This window comes from Centrocercus urophasianus, unplaced genomic scaffold (assembly GCF_019232065.1).
Source record: "Centrocercus urophasianus isolate 14NV4802_14NV808 unplaced genomic scaffold, USGS_Curo_1.0 seq_30, whole genome shotgun sequence".
NCBI classification, from domain to species: Eukaryota; Metazoa; Chordata; class Aves; order Galliformes; family Phasianidae; genus Centrocercus; species Centrocercus urophasianus.
In genome coordinates, this window is record NW_024884867.1 from 4727834 (window position 1) to 4749733 (window position 21900).

The 21900-nt window shown below is 45.3% G+C and overlaps 1 protein-coding gene across 1 annotated transcript; it reads left to right on the plus strand.

Moving 5' to 3' along the window:
• The first annotated feature begins 1418 nt into the window (after window positions 1–1418).
• On the plus strand, window positions 1419–20517 carry KREMEN1 (kringle containing transmembrane protein 1). The gene is made up of 9 exons (XM_042828745.1): window positions 1419–1498; window positions 8564–8726; window positions 9092–9183; window positions 13333–13457; window positions 13783–13936; window positions 16852–17184; window positions 17701–17859; window positions 18315–18399; window positions 19082–20517. Exons 1-9 carry the CDS (start codon window positions 1420–1422, stop codon window positions 19242–19244), a joined length of 1353 nt encoding a protein of 450 aa, XP_042684679.1. The 5' UTR covers window position 1419; the 3' UTR covers window positions 19245–20517.
• The last annotated feature ends 1383 nt before the right edge of the window (window positions 20518–21900 follow it).

Genomic DNA, 21900 nt, shown 5'->3' on the forward strand with positions numbered 1-21900 from the left:
CTCCAACCTCAGCATTCTGTCACTCTATGATTTGTGTTAGACAAAACAAGTCTAACTTTTCCCCGATTGCTTTGTTTGTTTGCTTGGTTCTTTTTTGCTGTTGGTGTTTGCTTTCTGTTATTTACTTTTTAGCAAAGAAGTGCTGCCACTGCTAAAATGTTTCGCAAGTCAGCAAAGAAACCTCTGCAGAAGTCTAGACTATGGCTTCATTATGTATGACCTAGAGAAATAAATAGCTTTTCTACCCACATGGAGATAGAAAAAGAAGAAAAGGAAAGCCACCTGCATTTGCATTCACCATTTTCAAATAGAGATGACGAGCTCTCCCCCTCAGTTCTGTGGTCTGTCAGTAGCTGTGTATTTGTCTCTATGTGTGCTATGTAACATAGACTGACAGAACGGTTGGAGCTGGAAGGGACACTCAAAGGCCGTTTGTTCCCAGTGCCTGCAGTGCACAGGGACACCCACAGCTCCAGCAGTGCTCACAGCCCCGTGCCCTGAGCGTGGCTGTGTGCAGGGATGGGGCAGCACCAGCTCTCTGTGCACGCTGTGCAATGCCTGACCTATCCAAATCTCCCCCGTTCTCTTTAGAGACCATTTCCCCTTGTCCTATTACACAGAACCTGCTGCACGGTCTGTCCCTTCTTTCTTTCAGCCCCTTTGGACGCTGACTCTCTCAGCCTGTCGTCGGAGGGGAGGTCTTCCATCCCTTGCCTCAGTTTTGCGGCCCTCCTCTGCACGTGTCTATGCACTGTAGCAGTCCGCGTGCTCGTCTCTGTGCGTCTCCGTCCGTATTTCTATGTTTGAGGCCGTATGCATCCGGCTCAGTCCCTACACCACCCTCCGGCCCGTGCAGGGCTGTAAAGAGCCATAGCGCAAAGATTACAGCGGTCTTCTCCCCGCCCTCCCCTAAGGGAAGAAAAGATGCGCCGCATCTGCGCGCTGGCAGACAGCCCTCGGGGCCGCCAGGCTGGCACGGCCGCGGGGCTGCGGGGCTGCGGGGCAGGCAGAAGGACGCGGGGGGACGCCGAGAGCTCGGCGCGGCCGGCGGGGCGCTGACGGAGCCGTGCGGGGTTCGCCCGCCGCTGCCTCGCCGGTCGAAAGGCGGTCCTGGCCGCGAGGATCGCTCCGCGGAGCCCCGCTGCGGGCGGCACGGCCCGAACCCGTCGGTGTCAAACGGAAAAGCGGCCGCGCCGCCGTTCTGCGCCTCAGCGGGGAGCAGCAGGTTGGGATGTTGGTTTCTATCCTTTCCTGTCACATGGCTGGTAATAGGATCCCTCATCTGCCACTCGGCACCTCGCTGGGGCGCACTTACAGGACACATGCTGTAGGGCCTCCGCTTCCCGCACTTCGCGCTCCTCCCGGCCGCCCGCGACCACCTCCGCTCCGGAACGCGGTGCGGCCCGGCGGCCCCGGCCCATGGAGCCGCCCCCTCTCGCCGCCGTCGTGGCCTTTTCGGGACTGGCGCTGAGCTGCTGCCGCGAGCCCGTTCTGTCCGGTGAGTGAGTGAGTGACACCCGGCGGGGACGCGGGGGAGCCGGGCTGAGCGGACGGAGCCGCTCGTAGATCTTCTGGCGGGGCTGAGCGGCGGCAGAACTGCAGTCTGTCCCCGAACTGTGCGGAGCCGCGGCTGGCACGGAGCTGTGCCGTCCGGCAGCGCTTCGCCCTGGGCAGCCCGCTCTGCTGCTAACAGCCAGCCCGGGGCAGCGCGCTGCAGCTCGGTGATCTTTCAGCTCCCCTCCAGCCGAAGTCGTTCTGTGATGTTGTGATCGGGTTTGCGATAACATCCCTTCCTTATCGGCAGTTCGGTGCGCGGTGCCAGGTCCGGAGCGGCTGATCCGGACGGTCCGAGTGTCACAGCCACCGGATGCGCGGTCCTCTTAGATGTGCCCTGAATAGCTGAATCTTCCTTATTCTGCTTAATACAGAATTTGCACTGCTTCCTCTAGCTGTGAATAGACACTTGCTTATCTTCACGTTTTGTAGGTACACTTAAAATCACGGAATGGTTGGGGTTGGAAAAGACCCCCGAAAGCCGTCTGCTCCCACTGCCTGCAGTGCACAGGGACACCCACAGCTCCAGCAGTGCTCACAGCCCTGTGCCCTGAGCGTGGCTGTGTGCAGGGATGGGGCAGCACCAGCTCTCTGGGCACCCCGTGCAGTGCCTCACTGCCCTCAGTGTCAAAACTTCTTCCTTATACCCGACTTAAACTTCCCCTCTTTTTGTTTGAAACCATTTCCCTGCATCCTATCAATCCTACCACGTCTGATTATCAGTCTCAGTACCACCAGGCAGCTTTTGGTGCACAGTTGGTAATCCTTTCTCTGTTGAAGTTGAAGAGTGTCATCTTTTTTCCGAACACAACTGTGGACAGAACGCACTGTGTAAGCAGCCAAGTTTCACAGCAGCTGCACGTGAGCACCTGGAGGATATATCCCTGTAGGAGTGTTTGGTTCATAGGCAGAGTAGAGACCTCTGTGCACATCCGTGCTCTGACTGCATACACCCACAGCCACGAAAGGTGGCAGAGATGACTGAGAACAAACAGCTGTGGGGAAAAAGACATGATATTACAAGGAGTGAATGCGTAGCAAAGATAATGGATCCAGAAAGCACAGCCACCGACCTTCCAGTTTGTATTAATTCAGTCACTGAAATCTGCAGTACTCAAACCTCAGTCCTACCATATTTCTCAGTAACTGAAGGGGTGGTGGAGTGGTGAATGTGTTGCCTATGATTAAAGGATTTTCTGAATTTGGTGCTTTTTGTGTTACAAAGACAAAGAAACTGAAAAGTCTGTGAAATGTCAGTTCCATTGAAGCAGTCTTGTTTTATACACTCAGTGCAATGGGCTGTCACTTTTAGTTTCTGTACTTACAGCCTTCATTTAATTTCCCACTCAGAAGCGCGTTTGATTTCCCCTCTTCCCTTCTCTGTTATCTTTCTGTGCAGCAGTAGCGGATCTCTGTGCTGTGGTTTCCTTCCTTTGAGCTGTTGTTTCACCCCAAACCTTTGTGTAAAGCAGCTCTGCTTTGTGTTCCTGGAGCGGCCATCATGCAAATCATCCAGCAGGCAGTTCTAAGCAGGCTGAGATAGTCACCCTAGGCGCTTCGGGGGATCGTGCTAGTACATGCACAGAGCCTAACTCAAAATCCGGAGTTATGAATGGATTTTGGTAGGGTGGAGCCAACGGAGTGGGAAGGAGGCCGGGATTACACGCTGCCAGCTGCTCATTTTGTCATATCACACCACAGCGGTTGTGCAATTGAGCACTGCCTCCATCTGCACAGTGGCTGAGGCCCACGCTGGTAAAATTTCCGGAGGGATTCGGTCTGCCACACTTGACAGTGGAACAACAGATTTAAAACTTCACAAAGAAAACAAATGGGTGTATTAAGGAGCAGAAATTCCTCCGGGGCTACATCATGCATTCTTAGTTCCAGTGATAAAGAAGCTCAGGACAAGTGTGGTGGTGGAATCAAACCGCTGTCCTCTTCCAGGCTGTGCCAATGGATGCTGAAGATGAGGTTTGACCCAATGTCATTCTGACCACTCTCTGCTCTGAACCTACACTAAATATGACCGTTTCGGAGCAGCTGAGGACCTCAAAAGATGATGTGTGTGTGCCTGTGTAGGATGAGAGATTTTTAAACTACATACAGAACGTCTCTATACTGCGAAGGGGAAACCTTCCGCTTCATTGTCCTCGTGGCATCACAGCAGGCTTTCACTGGCCTTATCCTCCCCAAAATAATCTATTTTCCACCATAACATATTATGGAACAAGGTTCTTTCCTGACCAATCCTATGAAAATATGCAAATGAACATTTGGTTCAATCAATAAAACTGCATCTTCAAAGAAAGCCATTGCGCTACTAAAAATATTTTTAATAATGACCACAGAAGCCATATTTGTCTCTTTGATCTCCTGAAGCTTCTTCTGGTTTTAATCAGCGTTCCCACATGCAGAATTGTGGCAACCTATGATAATAGAATCTCTATTCGTGTATCCATAGGGAAACAAAAGCTCTCTCATCTGAGGAAGGTAATTGGGTGCTGTGCCCCTTCCATCCGTGGGCCTCCATCGCTGCTGGGGTGTCTTGGCATCGGTTAAGTGGTTTCTGTCCTTTCCTCTGTGCCTTACTCTCTCATTGAAGTGTTTCTGCTGTCTAATTATACCCTTTCAATCAAATTAGAGACTGCAGCATCTGGTTAGTGCCTGTAACTGTTGCCATCTGCACCTAGATACAGTGCTTGCGTTTAAGGAGGAGTGCTGCGATTGCAGGCTGCAGCAAGAGCAAGGAGAGTGGCTCTGGTAGAATGGAAATCACCTGAATCTCTTCTTAAAGCACTGTTAGAACGCATGCATCAGGCACCTGACACACAGTCCTTGTTGGACTCGGCCCACACTCTTATCCACGTACATTTTAGGAACCTTTCCTTATTGCTCCAACCTTGCAGAACGTTTAAAGTCCTGGTTGTTACACTTCTGCAGCAAAACCTCGTATTTCAGTGGCAGAAGTTTTCATTTAGCCTTGTTTATTCTTTTATCCGAATATCCTTAAAAGAAAATGCCGCTTCTCATGGGAATGTTGCTGGTAGGATCTCTCCTGCTATCCCTACCCAGAGCAGACAAATAGACAAGTAACTTGATTATTATTTTTTTCAGTGAAGTAGGAATGAGTTTGTTACTCTGAATTTTCAGTGCAAAGCTATGTATGCACACCAGTCATACAAGAGCACTCTTAAACCATCCTGAATCTCCATCTCTTCGGTCTCCAATTCGTAGCATCATTGAGTGCATCTCTGAGAAATGATGGACATTGAGGAATGCTCAGTGGGTGAAAATCAGATCAGAGAGTCACAGGATGGCTTTGGTTGGAGGGGACCAACCCTGCCATGGGCTGGCTGCCCCCCACCAGCTTAGGCTGCCCAGGGCCCTGTCCATGGCCTTGGAGAGGAAGGATGTTTGAGCATAGCTGTTTTCTTTGCTTTTCCTCTCATTTGTGCAGAGGAGACTGCAGAGGACATAAAGATGTTTGTATTATCTCCATCACTCATCATTTGGCACAGAATGAGTATTTCTCAGATAACTGGACTTGCCATCAAGGACTTCAGAGCTGCAGACCAACACATAGATGTCCATGTTAGAAAATCACTGGAAGCCAGTGCAGACTCTGTAGCTTCAGTGTTATATCATCAGTGCCTCATTCAGGACAGCAGTCAGACTGTTACATTTTGCACTACCTTAATTTTTCAAATGATCCTTCAGTGGTGCCCATGTGGAGTGCAGGCAGCCATACAGTTCCACAGTAACAAAGGCAGAAATGATCATTGTAAGGTCCCTACATTGAAGAAGAAACCGAAACAGATGGAAAAAATTTCTACTACAGCTGCTGTTTGATCTTCCAAATGTTGATCTGGCTCTAATAAAACTAATTGTGAACCTGTATCTCACACAGAACGCTCGCTCAGAGTGGACAACCATCCCAGTTTGTTTTCTGCTTTTTGCTTTCTGGTATTTTCCTCTTGGTAGGTACTTCTCCAGACTCAGCAATCACTTAAAGGAAGAGTTATTTGACTTCCATGGTTCTGACTGTGATTACTGCTGTTTGCAGGCTTTCCCCGAAGCAGTAGATGCAGCAGTCAGTAGGTGGTTAGTAGAGGGAAGTCATGGTGAACAAAGACAAAGGTACTGAGCGTGCTGAGGGTCCTGCAGTGCTGGGAATTTTATAGGGAACCCTACAAAGTGTAACGCAGTAGATCTCAAGGTAGAAGAAAGTAGGGCTGAGGTTCTTTTTATTGAATGGCTGTGCTTACATGAAACGTTTGTACTTCAGTGCTGTGGCAAAGTAACTGTTATTAATCACTGAGCATTATTTGCCATTATCCAAATGAAAGTTTCCAACTAGATTGCCTCTAAAAAAACGAACAAAAAGTATTTCATTTGATTTTGTTTGTTCACAGCTGCTATATTTCATAATTTAAAATAAAGCTTTGTTGTTTCTTTTCTTCTGGGATAGTCAGTGTTTTCCCGTGGTATCTCTCTTCCTCCCCTAACAAAACTAATGAATGCACACAATGCTCATCCAGTTCCAACCCCCTGCTGTGTGCAGGTCACCAACCAGCAGCCCAGGCTGCCCAGAGCCACATCCAGCCTAGCCTTGAATGCCTGCAGGGATGGGGCATCCACAGCCTCCTTGGGCAACCTGTTCCAGTGCCTCACCACCCTCTGGGTGAAAAGAACACCTCAGCCTGCACAGGAACAACGCAGGTATTGTTGCAGCCATCCATTACCTTGACAGCAGCATGCTGTAGCTAAGAGGAACAAAGAGAGATCCGGCTCTTCCTTCCACACCATGTCCTCAAAGTACTAAAAAAGAAAAAAGGCTGAAGATGAAAACGAAAGGCAGTTGCTGCTGCAAGTTAAAGCACGGGCCAGTCTTAGCAGATCCTGCAAGGGCTGATGTTAACTTCTGTTCAGTCTGTGTGCCAGATCGCGTTCAGGTACTGTAGCATTCCTTACATTGCTGGGGAGATGTTAGCACACATTGCTTCCAGTTTGGAACTGAAAAGCAAGAAGAGTCGTAGCACTAAAATGATGAAAGCACCTTTTCTGGCCGTGTTTGTCCCTCCTCACAACTGCTTTGTTATACCATACGTTATTGTGTCCATCCAGTTTATGTTTTCCCCCCCTTTCCATCAAACTCTGCTCTTTATTTTGCTGCGACAGGAAAGCTGTGGTGTCCACTTCAAAGCAGGAGAAGCGCTGAAGGACAGTGGCACCGCCGGTGACTCAGAGCCTCTTTTTTTGTATGTTTACACAAATGTTTGTGGTGACTCAAATACTGGAAATTCAGAGCTGCGTTTTCAAGGAAATGCACGTAGCCCACCCGCCCGGCTAACGAGGCCGGGTTAATTAAAGTGAGGAGAAGTGTTAATCTGAAGCTTGTTTTTTGCTCAATCAGATAAGTTTCTCTTCAGGAGCACCGCGCCAGGGCCAGGTGCAATGCTCTCCCTTTCCTTCAGGGCACTGGAGTAGAATATCTCTGCAGCTGTTCCATGAGAATGAATGCTATCAGATAAAAAGAGAGAATGCTGTCAGATAATATGGAATGCTGCCCAGCCTGCAGCTAAGGACAGACGTTTGTGACTTCCCCCAGTAACGCTACCAGCACAGGGCCATGCTTATGGCCACGGAAAACAGGACAACATTTTAAGTATATCACAGAATGTTGCATTTTAATACTATTTTTTAATAAATTCATGGATGATAAGTGTTATCAAATAAAATTGATTTCTTTATGTTCTTTCTGGCACAGGTTGCCCAAGGAGGCTGTGGATGCCCCATCCCTGCAGGCATTCAAGGCCAGGCTGGATGTGGCTCTGGGCAGCCTGGTCTGGTGTTTGGCGACCCTGCCCACAGCAGGGGGTTGAAACTGGATGATCATTTTGGTCCTTTTCAACCCAGGCCATTCTGTGATTCTTTATGGCAGTTGTTTCTGGAAGATTGGATCAGAGTAGATTGTCCCTCTTCATTGTAGAGGAGTTGGACTGTAGGTGAGCTTTAAAGGTCCCTTCCAACTCAAACCCTTCTGTGATGATTCTGTGAGAGCCACACAATGACTGATGTTGGAAGGGATCTCTGGAGGTCATCTTGTTCATCCCCTCACCTCAGGCAGGGTCACCTGAATCAACTTGCTGAGGACCATACTCAGATGTATTTTGAATATCTGCAAGGAGAGAGAATCCATCACCTCTCCGGTAGACCTGTTCTAGTGATCAGTCACCTTCATAGGGCATCTTTTAAAGAACTTTTAAAATCAGGATATAAATGTTTGCAAGATTCACACCTACAAAGTCTTTCATTTTGTAAGGGATGGATGTTCACAAACGTAGTTAATTTGGAATGAGAGCTGGGCAGTGTGCTGATAAGTAGCAGACTGATAATGTCATGTACTGTCATGTTTGGAAAATCAGCAAGTTACAAATTCAACCTAACAAGCAAAACAAAGAGAAAGCAGTAAAAAATGTGATTTTTTTTTCATTCAGAATATGTACTTGATTGTATTAATCACACTTCAGTCCCAACCAAGGTATCTTATAAAGAACTGAGTAAAAATCATAGAACCAAACCATTAGAATGGTTTGAGTCAGAAGTGACCCCCAAAGGCCATCTGCTCCCAGTGCCTGCAGTGCACAGGGACACCCACAGCTCCAGCAGTGCTCACAGCCCCGTGCCCTGAGCGTGGCTGTGTGCAGGGATGGGGCAGCACCAGCTCTCTGTGCACCCTGTGCAGTGCCTCACTGCCCTCAGTGTCAAAGCTTCATCCTGTTTAAATCTCCCCTCTTTAAATAGTGAAATCATAATCCCTTTAATAGGTGTTTGGGTCTATGGGAAAATTTACGGTGCAAACAGCATCCTCAGTTGCCTAAACAGTGGAGGAAATCTGTTAGTGAAAGGAAACTGGAGTCTTGGGGATGGGAGAGAGGGCAAGGGAAGAGCAAGTAAACACCAAATCTACATATATTCTATTCTCTCTCTTTCCATTTCTTCCCAGAATGTTATACAGCAAATGGGGCCGATTACCGTGGCACACAGAACCAGACCTCCCAACACGCAGGGAAGCCTTGTCTCTTTTGGAATGAGACCTTTGAGCACCCTTATAATACTTTGAAATATCCCAATGGGGAAGGAGGGCTCGGTGAGCACAACTACTGCAGGTAAGGACTATCTCATTGCCACCAATGTTGCCTCGATGCAGCTTTAAGCAGTTGGCACAAATTAGAAGCATGTCTGAACCATGAGTATCCTGTTTTATCCTGCGATCAGAACCCTGAGTCTTTGGCTCAGCACACAAGTACCATTGGTAGAATAACAGAGAAGTTATGTTTGAGGCATCACAGCACGCTTCACGTGTTATAACTACAGTGATTTGAACATCCTGTCCATTTCTGTTGTTTTCTTGGCATGTAATTGCAATGGGTTCAATGTTAGAGCAAAAACAGTGTGAAACTCAGGTTCAGTAAGATTTATTTTTACATGGCATATTTTCACTCACTCGCTCTCTCTCTTTTTTTCCCCCCAGGAACCCTGATGGAGATGTCAGCCCATGGTGCTACATTGCAGAGCACGAGGATGGAATATATTGGAAATATTGTGAGATTCCATCCTGCCGAAGTAAGAGAACCATGTAATTAGTTCAGGCCTGTGTCTCTGCTGAGCGGAGGTTGGCAGTTATACAGCAGTGGGTAGTGATTTTCCAGCAGAAACTAGGACAAGGCCAATCAGCTTATTTTCATTTGCAAACTAAGCAATATTTGAAACTGATCTCTGGAGTTAATGACAAGGTTGCTGTGTAGTTGTTCCTCCATTGCTGCTCTCTTCATCGCCTCTCAGAATTAGTGGCTTACGTTATTTACATTAAAATAGAAGATGGGGAAGCACTCAAAACATATGGAGTGCTTCTAGTTTTTCTAATCTGATGAAGTATGCCGTTAGCTCAGTACAGTCCAGAGGAGAAGAATGGATAGGAAATGATTAATTAGGTTTTCAAAAAGATGTCTGTGTCTCCATCACTTGTGGTTCATCTCTTAAATGGGTAGCATTAGTTTGATGTGGATAGCACACAGCTATGGAACGGCTAGGAAGAAATAGGGGCAGTAGAAGTGGACGCAGGGAAAAGACGAATAATTCAGATCGCTCTCAAGTTATTCATCTGAACATTCCTTCCAGCATCTGATGTTACCCATGTATGATGCTGCTCACCTTATCCAAAACGCGTTTCTCCTTTCGCGGTTCTTGTCAATACGTTCCCAGATTTTCATTCCTGGATGCTCCAGGATAAGTTCTCAAGAACCACATTTTAAACATATAACTCAGTATTAACACCCATAACTGAACATTTTATTAGGTCTGATCACTGATATATTTTTCTTCTAATTTCTGTGCCTCTATGTCCACGAGATTGCCTCTGCATACACTGTTAAATCAGAGCAGTTGTCCCGATGTCAGCATGCTTCTGATTTAAGGAAGTACCTTTCAGAAGGACCCCCATAATTAATAAATTTGTCTGGGTCCCAAATTAAAGAGTTTGCATTTTCTTTAAAGCTGACAGATTTTGAGCAAAGTCTCTGGATACGTCCCCAGCAAGGCAAATCCTCTCCACTTCATTTGTTCTATGCAAGGAATCCTTGTAAAACAAATCTCACTCATTTTCTCTGTGATGGGGGGGATGAGGATTTATATTTGGACGCTTACTTGCACAGATAATCCAGATTTATATTTACAAAATACCCTTTTGACCAGTAGCAGCTGTTTCGAGCGTTGCGCTGAAATTGGATACTAGAAAAAGGAATTATAGCAACAAAATGTGCACTACAAGTCCATCCAAGTCTTAATGCAAACTTCATGGTTTATGACGTGTAATTAAAAAAAAAGCACTTATTCCTTACTGTATTGTCTGTTTTCAGTAAGCACAGTGATAAACCTCAAAACTAACAAACCTGTGAATTGCGTAATACAAAACTGAGCTTTGTGGTGGAATAAGAAAGCAATTTTGTGAAGAAAACTCATTTCAGTGTTTTGGGGAGTTAAAAATTTGTGTCCTGTAAGCAACCTTTCCATAATTATGTCTGCTACTAGAAAAAACAAGTATAACTTAGTACAAACGATACCCGCCAGTGTAACACCAACAACATGAAACTTCTCTGTTCCCTAGAGAGATTTGCATGCAGTGATTCACTGCAACTACAATTCAGCGTCTGATTTTATCATGGCTTATTCACATGGACTTCACATAGAATGCTGAATTCAGAAACACGTTCTGCACTTGTAAACACGCTGTGTGGAATGCAGCAGTGGTAGATGAGAATGGCTGTCATGGTGCAAAGGACAGTGGTGTCCCAGGGGGGGCTCCCAATGGGCAGTGCCCCACTAGGAGCTTAGTCTTTCCTTTCCTCCTTCTTCTTTTCTTGTGTGCTGGTGTGGGTATAAACAAATAAAAGGGAATAAAGCGGTTTTTGAAGGTCAGAGGAATTAATCAGTCACAGAAATATTTTTATTATCCATATAAATACTTAATGTACACACATAGAACTGTGGGATATCCTGGGTTGGAAGAGTCCTTGGACATCATCGGATCCAACCTGCTGCCCAAAGCAGACTCAGACAACACTGTTATGTTTATACCATCTTTGCTGATTAACTCCCAGCAGCAACACAGCAGTGTCTCAGGTTTAGGACCAGCCCATCAGTAGGCAGAGGGAGAAGGGATGCAGTGAAATCGTGTGTACATGTATGGTAGCCAGTATTTTCTGCGTTGTCTCAGGTCATTTAATCATTTGATGTGGGCCTACTCAAGTACTCCTGGCTCTCTGTGGAGCACGTAGCCATGAGGTTATGTATTTTGTTGACTTAATAACAAAAAATATTGGCTTGGAAATTGCTGTTCACTATTGGGCTAGACTGGTGATTCTCCATGAACAACTGCTTATTCCAAACCACGTGGCAGATTTTGTTTGCTAGATATGAGAAAGCTGAAAGCTCACTGGGACACTGAGGAGACTAATTGGCTTTAGGATTTTACCCAGCTGCTGTGCTTTATTTAGTTACAAAATGCACAGAGTTTTCAAAGGTTGAGACTGGTTTCTTTGCATGGGAAACACTGAAGGATTAATCTTCTGGAGACATGGCTGACGGGTCTCACCAATAAAGCTATTAAGTAGATATAAGTATTAGTACGTGGTTTTAGAAATCCCAGGTCCTCTAGCAAATGGAGCTAGACTGGTGGCTAGGAACTGTTTTCTGGGCAGTGAAATAATGTGCTTTACAGAAAACTGAGCTCTCTGAGAATTATCTGTCCAGATGTACCCAGCTGGGTGGGGTTGTAAATGGGAATTTCCAAAGGTATGTTAAATCAGGCTGTAACTTGAATTCGCAGTGCTTAGAAGCTTGCTGCTGCAAGGCATATCCAAGCCATAAATCCATGCAAGCATTTGGTGTTGAAAGTGTATCATTCTTAGGAAAGAAAATTATTTTATCAACAATATTTGAAGTAACATGATCTAAGAATTAAAAAAAAAACCCCACACATACTTGAATTTGATTCTTCCTAACTGTGTTCTTTCCTTTGCTCTTCTTTCTGGTATTGTAGTCATCCTCAATTGCAGATCACTGAGAGCTATTCCAAAAGAATGGGTAAAAGATCATCTTTGCTAGAATGGGACAAATAGAAGTTGTGAATTTAGGGAAATGTTTCATTGCACACTGGGGAGGTATAAGGAAATTCACCAGTGGGACTTCCCAAACCCAAAGCAGAACTGAGCCATTTGTGAAGATGGCTCAGTTCAGAAAATATTATTGCACTCCTATTGAATGCATATGGGAGGACAGAAATACTGAGGCACTCAGTTTGCTAAGACAAAAGGAAACAAAGCAAAATATAAACCAAAACTATGATGATTTTTGGATGTTCCTACCAACTGAATTATTCGATTTATTTCTATGTCTATAATTCTTTTCTTTCTCTATTTCATTCTAAGTGTGTGAGCAGACATGACAATTAGACAAGGGATAATTTCATGTCCTTTACACAGAAGCATACTCCACACTGTTTCTCTAGAAGTCATGGCTAAATTCCAGTGATTAGATGAAAAGCACAGAAAAAAACCCCCACAAAACAACGAGTTATGCCCTGAAGAGAAAAAACTCTCTTTATGACCACCCATAGCGATCAGTGAGCCTTGAAACACTGGTAGGACGGGGGGAAATGGTTTCAAATTAAAAAAGGAGAGAGTTAGATTGGATATAAAGAAGAAGTTTTGACACTGAGGGCGGTGAGGCACTGCACAGGGTGCACAGAGAGCTGGTGCTGCCCCATCCCTGCACACAGCCACGCTCAGGGCACGGGGCTGTGAGCACTGCTGGAGCTGTGGGTGTCCCTGTGCACTGCAGGCACTGGGAGCAGACGGCTGTAGAGCATTGCAGGTATATTGCTACAAGGCTGTGATGCATCTCCTGTCATTTATCCCTGGGAAAATTTGGAAAACATGACCTAGAGTAACATTTCTCGCGGTGTAAAACCAATAGAAGAAAACACAGAGAGCTGCTTAGTAACAGGAGAGTAGTTGAAGTGGTTGGTGTCTTGAAGAGAGCACAGGCTGCCCAGGGGGGTGGTGGGGTCACCATCCCTGCGGGTGCTCAGTGAACGTGGAGCTGAGGCACTGATGGTAAAGGCATGGTGGGGCTGGGTTGGAGTTGGACATGGTGATCTTAGATGCCTTTTCCAACCTTAATGTTTCTACGACTGTTGTCTGTTATTCTTGCCAGTGCCAGGGAATCTGGGCTGCTACAAGGATCATGGAGAGCCACCTACTTTGACTGGCACCAGTGAGACCTCCAATAAACTTACTATCCAGGCATGCATCAGTTCCTGCCGAAGTCAACAATTTAAGGTGATTTCTTTGATGTACATTTACAAAATGTTTTAAAAGACTGAATCACGGGTGTCCAACCTTTTGGCATGCTTGGGCTGCACGGAGTGAAGAGAAATTGCCTCGGGCTGCATGTATGCTGCTCTAGGTGCCCTCTATTCCAGCTTTCTTGCTACTTTTAAGCAGGATCCTAACAGCTCAGTCTGTGGTGGGACCTCTGACCACAGACTAATCAACTTCTCCAAAGCACATGCATTCTGCTGCCAGCTTGCTTGTTCCCACAACCTCCTGCTGTTACACCTTTAAACATGACCCCTCCCTTCCTTATGCATCTTTGTTGTCAAAGTTTGCAGGCATGGAATCAGGTTATGCCTGTTTCTGTGGAAATAACCCTGACTACTGGAGATACGGGGAGGCAGCCAGTACGGAATGCAACAGTGTTTGCTTTGGAGACCATACTCAGCCTTGTGGTGGGGATGGCAGAGTCATTCTTTTCGACAGTAAGTATTGAAACAGGCTGAGTTTTTCCTCAAAGGAGAGGCCTCAAATGCTGAGCAAATTAGGGGAAAGGGCTTAAAGGCAATGAGAACTGTTGAGCAGAAAAACACCTAAATTCAGTATAAAATAAAGCTGCTTTCCACTTCAGCTTAAAATTCCCATCCATTAATAATGTGAAATAGCTCTTCAAAGAAGCAACGCCTGCTTAGGCAACTGACCCACGCTCCAGAGATTGTCTCTTACTTCTCCAGAGCTGGTGCTAACTCTGCTCTCACAAACACTCTGTTTTTCCTTATTAAGCCAGACAAGACTTGCTCTAACTCAGTTACACAATGCAACGCAACAGAGAAGAACGGTGCTGGGGAAGGGTGTACAGCAAAGGTGCAAACAAGTCAAGTTTGCTATTTGACCATCACTGATTCCATAATTTCTTATACATGGAAATCTTCCTTCCTATTACTTGATGGCCACTGGGGATCTCTTCCAACTCAAGCCGTTCTTTGATTCTATAATACTACACTTTTTTCAATTTCTCCCCCAATGGAGCTTTGTAGTGCTTTCCATATTGCACTAGCATGCAGGCTCATGCTGCTATATCCACTGATTCCCTTGCTCTTGGCTTCCTGAATTCATGATGAGTAGAAGCATCCTTTGGGGCATTTCTTCTTTGAAATGACCGAGGGCTCAGCCAGCTGTTACCCTGAGCACCTGCACTGTCTTTTCTGGTGAGTAGAAAAAAGAAGTCATTCTAGTAACCACCACCTGTTTGGTTTTGCTGATTAGCAACACCTGCTCATCTCATTCCTCTTCCCCAAGGTCACTGACTTCTAATCTACAGATTGTGTTGTTCGCCCAGAACCCTCACTCCTGATACCTGCTGGCTTCCTGAGCTCATCATTTCCAAGTCCTTTATACACACAACACTTATCTTATCCTTTTTCTTGTCTCTTCCTTTTTCTTGTCTTATCCTTTTTCTTGTCTTATCCTTTTTCTGTCTCTTCCTCACCTGCAGAGTCCCATGGGCCTCAGTGTAACATCCGAGTGTAGAGAAGAGATAGGGACAGTAGAGATGCAGTGGCATTGAAGAGTTCTGTGTCTTTAAACTGAAGTTTTTACACCCATCTGTAACTTTTACCTGTGTGTTTATGTGCTGCTGTCATGGCCTAAAGCTGTAACGTTCAGACCCACAGCACAGAACTCTTCCAGTTCTACACAGAACTGGATGGGAAGGCTGCCCAGACTGCTGTGGGTGCCCCATCCCTGGAGGCATTCCAGGTTGGTTGGGGCCCTGGGCAGCCTGAGTGTTGTGGGGCAGCCAGCCCACAGCAGGGGTTGGGGCTGGGTGAGCTTTAAGATCCCTTCCAACCTAAGAGCTATTCTGATTCTCTTATTCTATTTCTATTCCATACGGGGAGCTGCTATATTTTGTGGAGCACTAACCATTAGCATTCATAATTAATATTGCCTATTTGAAGAACACCTTGCGTTTCAGTTGTTACAAACAGCACAGCCAACCGTGGCAACACCTACAAGCCAGTTGCAAAGAGCAAACGACACCCACAGTCCAATTTCAATTCTAGCAATACAGTCTATTCAAACAATTCCATCTACTCAACTACATCACCAGCTGTTAGCACGGAGTGAGTGCCAAACACAGATTCTCTGTGGGCCTTTGTACCTCGGTGGGATCTTTCGCATTCTTTACATTCTCCTTCTTTCATGCACTCTCAGTCCCTCTGTGGGGTCTTTTATAGTGCAGCACTGGTGTGAGGTTTGCTGTTATGACGAGGCCGTGCTCCAGAAAAAAAAAAAAGAGAAGTGTTTTCACTTTATTTTCTGGCAGACATGCTCTACTTTTCCTCATTCCCCCAGCTCGCTTTTAATTTGCATTTATTGGAGGCCTTGCTCAGAGCCCTGTGAAAACTGAAACACTTCAAAACATGTATTTACTTTCTCCAAGGACTCTATTACAGTGCTTTAAGCTTTCAGAGAGAAGAACTCTATGGGGGAGTGATCATTCTGATTCAAACAGTTCTGTCTGAAATATACTATTTCATATTGAATGTTTAGGATATATACATATATGTATATATAAATACAAATACATGCATCATTTGTGTTGGAAGAGACCTATAAAGGCCATCTGGTCCCACTGCCTGCAGTGCACAGGGACACTCACAGCTCCATCAGTGCTCACAGCCCTGACCCCTGACCATGGGTGCCTCCAAGGACATCTATATGTATATATATATAAATATATCCATCAAATCAGTTGGCTGGCATTGAACTTCCTCTCTAGATTCATTGCTGAATAGGTCTGCACTATGACCCTGAACAATCATTACGGATTGTAAAGTGTCACTGGGCACATCTTTGTACTGAGCTTAAAGGATCGGATCGTAGCAAGTAATCCAGTAGATTTGCATTAGACTTCATAACAGGCACTTACTCAAGTTACTTCATGACAATAAGGTTGATCAGGAGAAAGGATGCTCAGAAGGCACATATAAATGCTCACAGAGACTATTAACGAACTAGAACATCGTTCACATGAAGACTTTATTTTGCTCTGAGAAGGCTTGGGGTTGGGTTACTGATGTGGATAAATGCCTGATGTGAGGGTGTACAGATAAAGCCAAACTCTTCTGTTTGTGATTCTGAGTCAGAGTAAGGGGCCAGAAGGAACATATCCCAAGCAAATGCCATATGATACATTGCTCCCAGTGCTGTGGGAGGTAAATAACCTGAGGCCAAGAGACACTGGAGGAGCAATGCCCTCATGCATAAGGCCCACCCAAGTGCATGCCCTAAAGTTTGTGCATTATTTCCACAGAGTGGAAAGCTGTGTGTGATGGTTGCATTGCCTGCACTGGTTTCTCTTTTTTAATTTCTTTTCCCCCTCCTCTTTGTTTCACAGCCCTTATTGGTGCCTGTGGAGGGAATTACACTTCTGCTACAGCTGTGATCTATTCCCCAGATTTTCCTGACACATATGGCACAGGCAAAGTCTGCTACTGGACCATACAAGTCCCAGGAGCATCTCAAATCCTCTTCAGCTTTGTCCTTTTTGAAATCAAAGATGCTACAGACATGGTGGAATTGCTGGATGGCTATACCTATCATGTTCTAGCTCGTTTTAATGGGAAGAATCGGCCTCCCCACACCTTCAACATCTCCTTGGATTTTGTTATTCTGTACTTCTTTTCAGATGAAATCAACCAAGCCCAGGGATTCGCTATCAGATACAGAGGTAAGAGGTTAGCCTTGTTCTTTGTGCATTTCAGTGTGTCGTTAAAGCATGTAATTCACCCAAAAACTCCAGTCAGCTGTGCGTCATCCACAGCAACATTTGCACCTTCAAAAAGTCAGTCCTATATGCATCTACCTATCAATACAGATTGGAAAATAAAAGAGCTGGAAAAAAAACAAAACAAAACAACACAACAACAACAATAACAACAGCAAATAATGATAGTCCAACAGCATCTTTGGTTCAACTGAGCTCTTACCAGTGATGCACTCCAGTTATCTAAAAGGTCATCAGGAAAAACACTGCAGCCCTTCAGTCCCACTGCTCTGATCAACAGCAGTGGAAACAAACATTCTGAGAACCCCTTCTGGGTGAAGCCCAAATTTGACATCAGACAGAACGTGCTGCCTGCAGTTCCCTAAATGGACCAGAGAGAAGCATGTGGCTGTAAAGTACAAAGCACAGCCCAGTTACACCTGTGTAGTTGTTGATGTAATCACACTGTTGTGTTTTCAGCTGTGAAGGACAACGTGCATCAAACCAAGATTGCAGCGAATCAGACCCTTTCAGAGAAGAGAAATGAACACACAAATTTCAGCATCAACGCAGCTCGGTCGTCAAAGATACTTTATGTCATCACGACCAGTCCAAGCCATCCCAGCAGCTCCATGCCTGGTAATGTCATCTCCATTTAAGATGAGATTCATTTGCTCTGCTTTGTTACTTACTCTGTAGAAGCAGTGAAATCAGATAGGAAGTCAGAGCACTTCATGGAGGTGGCAAAAGGTGCTGAAAAAAAAGAGCATGCATTGATAGAGCCTCGAATTAGCTTGGATACTGCATGCAGCTCAGATATCCCAGTGCACAAAAGCGACTGCAGTTCTACAAAGAGGGCTGTAGACACAGATGGAGCAGGTGAATGGGTGGGGGAGGTGCCACTGAAATGTGCTGTGTGTCTGGAACCAACTTTCACGGCATCTTTACATTTGAGTTGGAAATAACACACATTCCCTTTTCTTTTTCCCTTTCTTTTTTTTTTTCTTTAATTCTTCTCTCTTTCTTTTCTGTTTTCTTTTCATTTCCTTTTCCTTTTCCATCTCCTCCTTTCTCCTTTCATTTTTCTTTTCCAGAGTGGACAATATACAGCCTCACAGCACTGCTCATCCTAAGCGTTACAGCCATATTGGCCAAGATATTTCTCCACGTTGCCATGAAGTAAGTACAGAGCAGAGCTGTCCTGGGTGAATTGACATCTCAGCTCTGCTCTCCCTTGTGGTACACTTCATTTCTCTGCCTCCTGATACTTTCATATTGGTCAGATTCAAAATCAAGTTACGTGATACATATTTATATCCTCAAGAGTGTGCCTGTATACAATATATACATACTATGTGTGTACATATAGAGAACCATAGAATGGTTGGAGTCGGAAGGGACCCCCAAAAGCCATCTGTTCCCACTGCCTGCAGTGCACAGGGACACCCACAGCTCCAGCAGTGCTCACAGCGCCGTGCCCTGAGCGTGGCTGTGTGCAGGGATGGGGCAGCACCAGCTCTCTGGGCACCCTGTGCCTCACCGCCCTTATTAATATTGACTTTCTTTTAATTAAATATTGAAAAGATTCCCAAAACCCCACAAACGTAAGAATTTGTATTGTGGCATAACACACAGGTTAAAAAACTGATTTTATTACTATCTTTCTATACCATTGTTTGGTCAAAAACCAACCAACACTGCAAATCCTGATACAACTGTGCAGTATGTTGGGGGAAAAATAAGTGTTGTAGATATAGTGGAACTTATCAGCATTGCCAATACAAAAATAACGTTATCACACTAATAGTAGCAGCTTCCCTGGTACCTTAGCACTGATCATGAGGTAATGCTTATTTCCCAGATCCCATCAGATCCCACCTGCAAATGAAATAGAGGATTCCAGTGAGGTTACTGCTGCTGGAGAGATCTGGAGTATATTCTATCGGCCATCCACATCAATATCCATCTTCAAGAAACAGCTGCGAAGCCAACAAGACGACTGCAACCCACTGGTGGGAAACTGAAGTGTCTTTTATTTTACAGGAACCAATCTTCTTAAAATCCAGGTGATTTGGGAATAACCCCCCTTTTTTTTTCCCTCCCACTCTCATACTTGTCTTCCAAAAAGTCAATTCCCAAAGTCCTTTGCGTGACTTTGTCTGTCTGCTGTTCTCTTTTGTATACTGGTGGCAATGGATTTAAGCGATGCAATAATTTTCAAATATCTGGAGCTCATCAGATCTGCAGTGCTGTCAATTACTGCGAGAAGAAAGCGTTCCCCTGCCTGTGAAATGAAAGCAGAGCTACATTTTTAAGACTAATGCCCTTAATTGCCAAAGAACTGAAACATCAGCGGGGATTTGATCTGTGGAATAATTTCTCTTTGATTGCAACAGACAGCATTAACTGTTTTTTCTCTTTGGTAGAAGATCTGTTCACCTACAATGCTGACTTCTCATCCCACCACTGGGGATCAGCAGTGAGTGTGTCAGCCTCAGCAAGTCCAGCCCTGTGAGATACTTCAGAACATAATGACAGTGCAGGTCAGATAAGTTGTTGGGAACAGCTGGCATTCATGAGCAGCTCCTCCAGCTACGGCAGAGCGAATTCAGTGAGAGCCATTAAAGTTCTGTAAACCTGGTTAGGACAGAGGGTGTAAATATGAGTTTAAATATGCTGATGCTCAATAACATAGCAGACACGTGAGCATGCAGACACTGCTATGTGCCTGCCAGAGGTCACTGAGTTCACAGTCAGTATCTGCCCTCCTGTTATCAACATGGAAAGCTCCTCCCCTCACGAGGGCTGTAGATTTCATTGACAGAAATAGGGCACTTAAAAACCAAACGGCGACACGTTGTGCCTTGCTGCTCCGAAAGTAATGCCTCCTGTTTCGTGGCGTCGGCGCCCTTGTGGCTGATGGCGGTGGTGCGGCAGTAGAGGTTGAAACTTCCCACCGGTATCCCATTCCACTGCCGAGTGACAGATGGCAGCAGAGGGGCACTGACAGCATGGTGTCTGATGTGGAAGTGTGTATAAAGCAAAGGTGTGTCGATGAATTCTTCCATGCAGAAAAAAAATGACCCCGTTGACATTCGTAGCTGCTTGCTGAACGCTTATGGAGATCCAGCAGTGGATGTGAGCGCAGTGAGGGGTGGGGGTGCGTTTCAGCACGGCAGCTGTGGGTCACTTCTGCTGGCGCAGGCTTTTATGTGCACGGCACGCAGGCTCTTGCTCATCACCGGTGAAAATGCATAGTTAATAGTGGTGACTATGTTGAAAAATAGTGCTTTATAGCTGAGAATTTCCTCTGTCAAATAGTGCTATCGTGCTCTTTGTATCTATTGTAATTTGTATGGAAATAAATAGGAGGCATTACTTTCAGAGCAACCTACATAGATCTAGAGTTTGCCTGAACTGAATTGATTCCAGCTCCATTTATGTACCACAGATGAGTGCCAGAGACAGCTGAACAATTGCACAATAAGTGCTTAATAGAAACAGAACTTCGCTAAGCCAGCAATTATGGAATTGTTTATATCAAAAGTGGAATACCATGGAAGCAGCTAGTAATTTCTTGCATAAGCTGTTGGAAAGGTTACAGGAAAAGTTAATCACAGTATTGCCAACGATTAAGACAGCAAGAATTGTGAAGTACATTGGTTCTCTCTTACACGTTGGACTAAAAGACATTGACTCTTTCAGACTTAACAAGACATTGAAAATTGCCTTCTTAACAGTCAGTTTTTACAAAGACCTGCAGCAAAACAGTTTGCTTTCTATCCGTGCTTAGTCTGGTTCACTGATGGAAAACAGAGAGAGAGAGAATAAAATCAGATCCCAAAGAGTTACGCTGTGAGCACAGTGTGAGGAAGCTTTGCCTTCTTTTCTTACCAAAAATTCTCCAGCAGTCTGACCTAGGCAGTCAAAGGAAAATTCATAAAGCACGTAATTAACACCAATAACTTGAAAGAATACCCAGTGACTGATTTCTACCTGCTGCAAAAGTAAGGACAAAATAGTTTTTTCATCTCTTCACTCTTCAGTGGTGCAGTTGTATGTGGCCAATGCAAATGGTACCCATTTAAATGGCACTTTATCACGTTTGCTGTAAGGGTTTAGGAGAAGAAGAAGAAAAGCCTGACATGCACAACTGTTATAATCCCACATGATTCAGCACACAGAAATGCCTCTATGACACCGGCAGCTGACAGCTGCCCTGAATACCACGTTAGCATTTGCAGCATTGACTTCAACGAACAGAAAATGACTGCAGAACAGGAATTAGTTTGGACCGTTACCTGAACGGCCTTTTGAGCTCTTCGCCAGCAGTTCCCTCAGTAGGTTGGACAGGCTGCAGATACAGCATGGGTCACAGCTTCACATGCTTTGACAACAAAACCATCACAAGGAACCACCTCTCACACACATTCCAGCCCCTGTCCTGGTGCCTTCCTCGCTGACCTGTGCTGCTATGGTTGGCTCCATAGTGATGCAGTACACTTACAATTACCATCGTTTTTTCTTCCTGAGGTTAGGGTAGAGTAGGATAGGATAGGATAGGATAGCACAGTGTGGGGTAGGATTGGATGGAATGATCAAATGGAATAATAGAACAGAACAGAATAGCTCAGTTGGAAGGAACCTGCCAAAGATCATCAAGTCTTCATGGCAGACCAG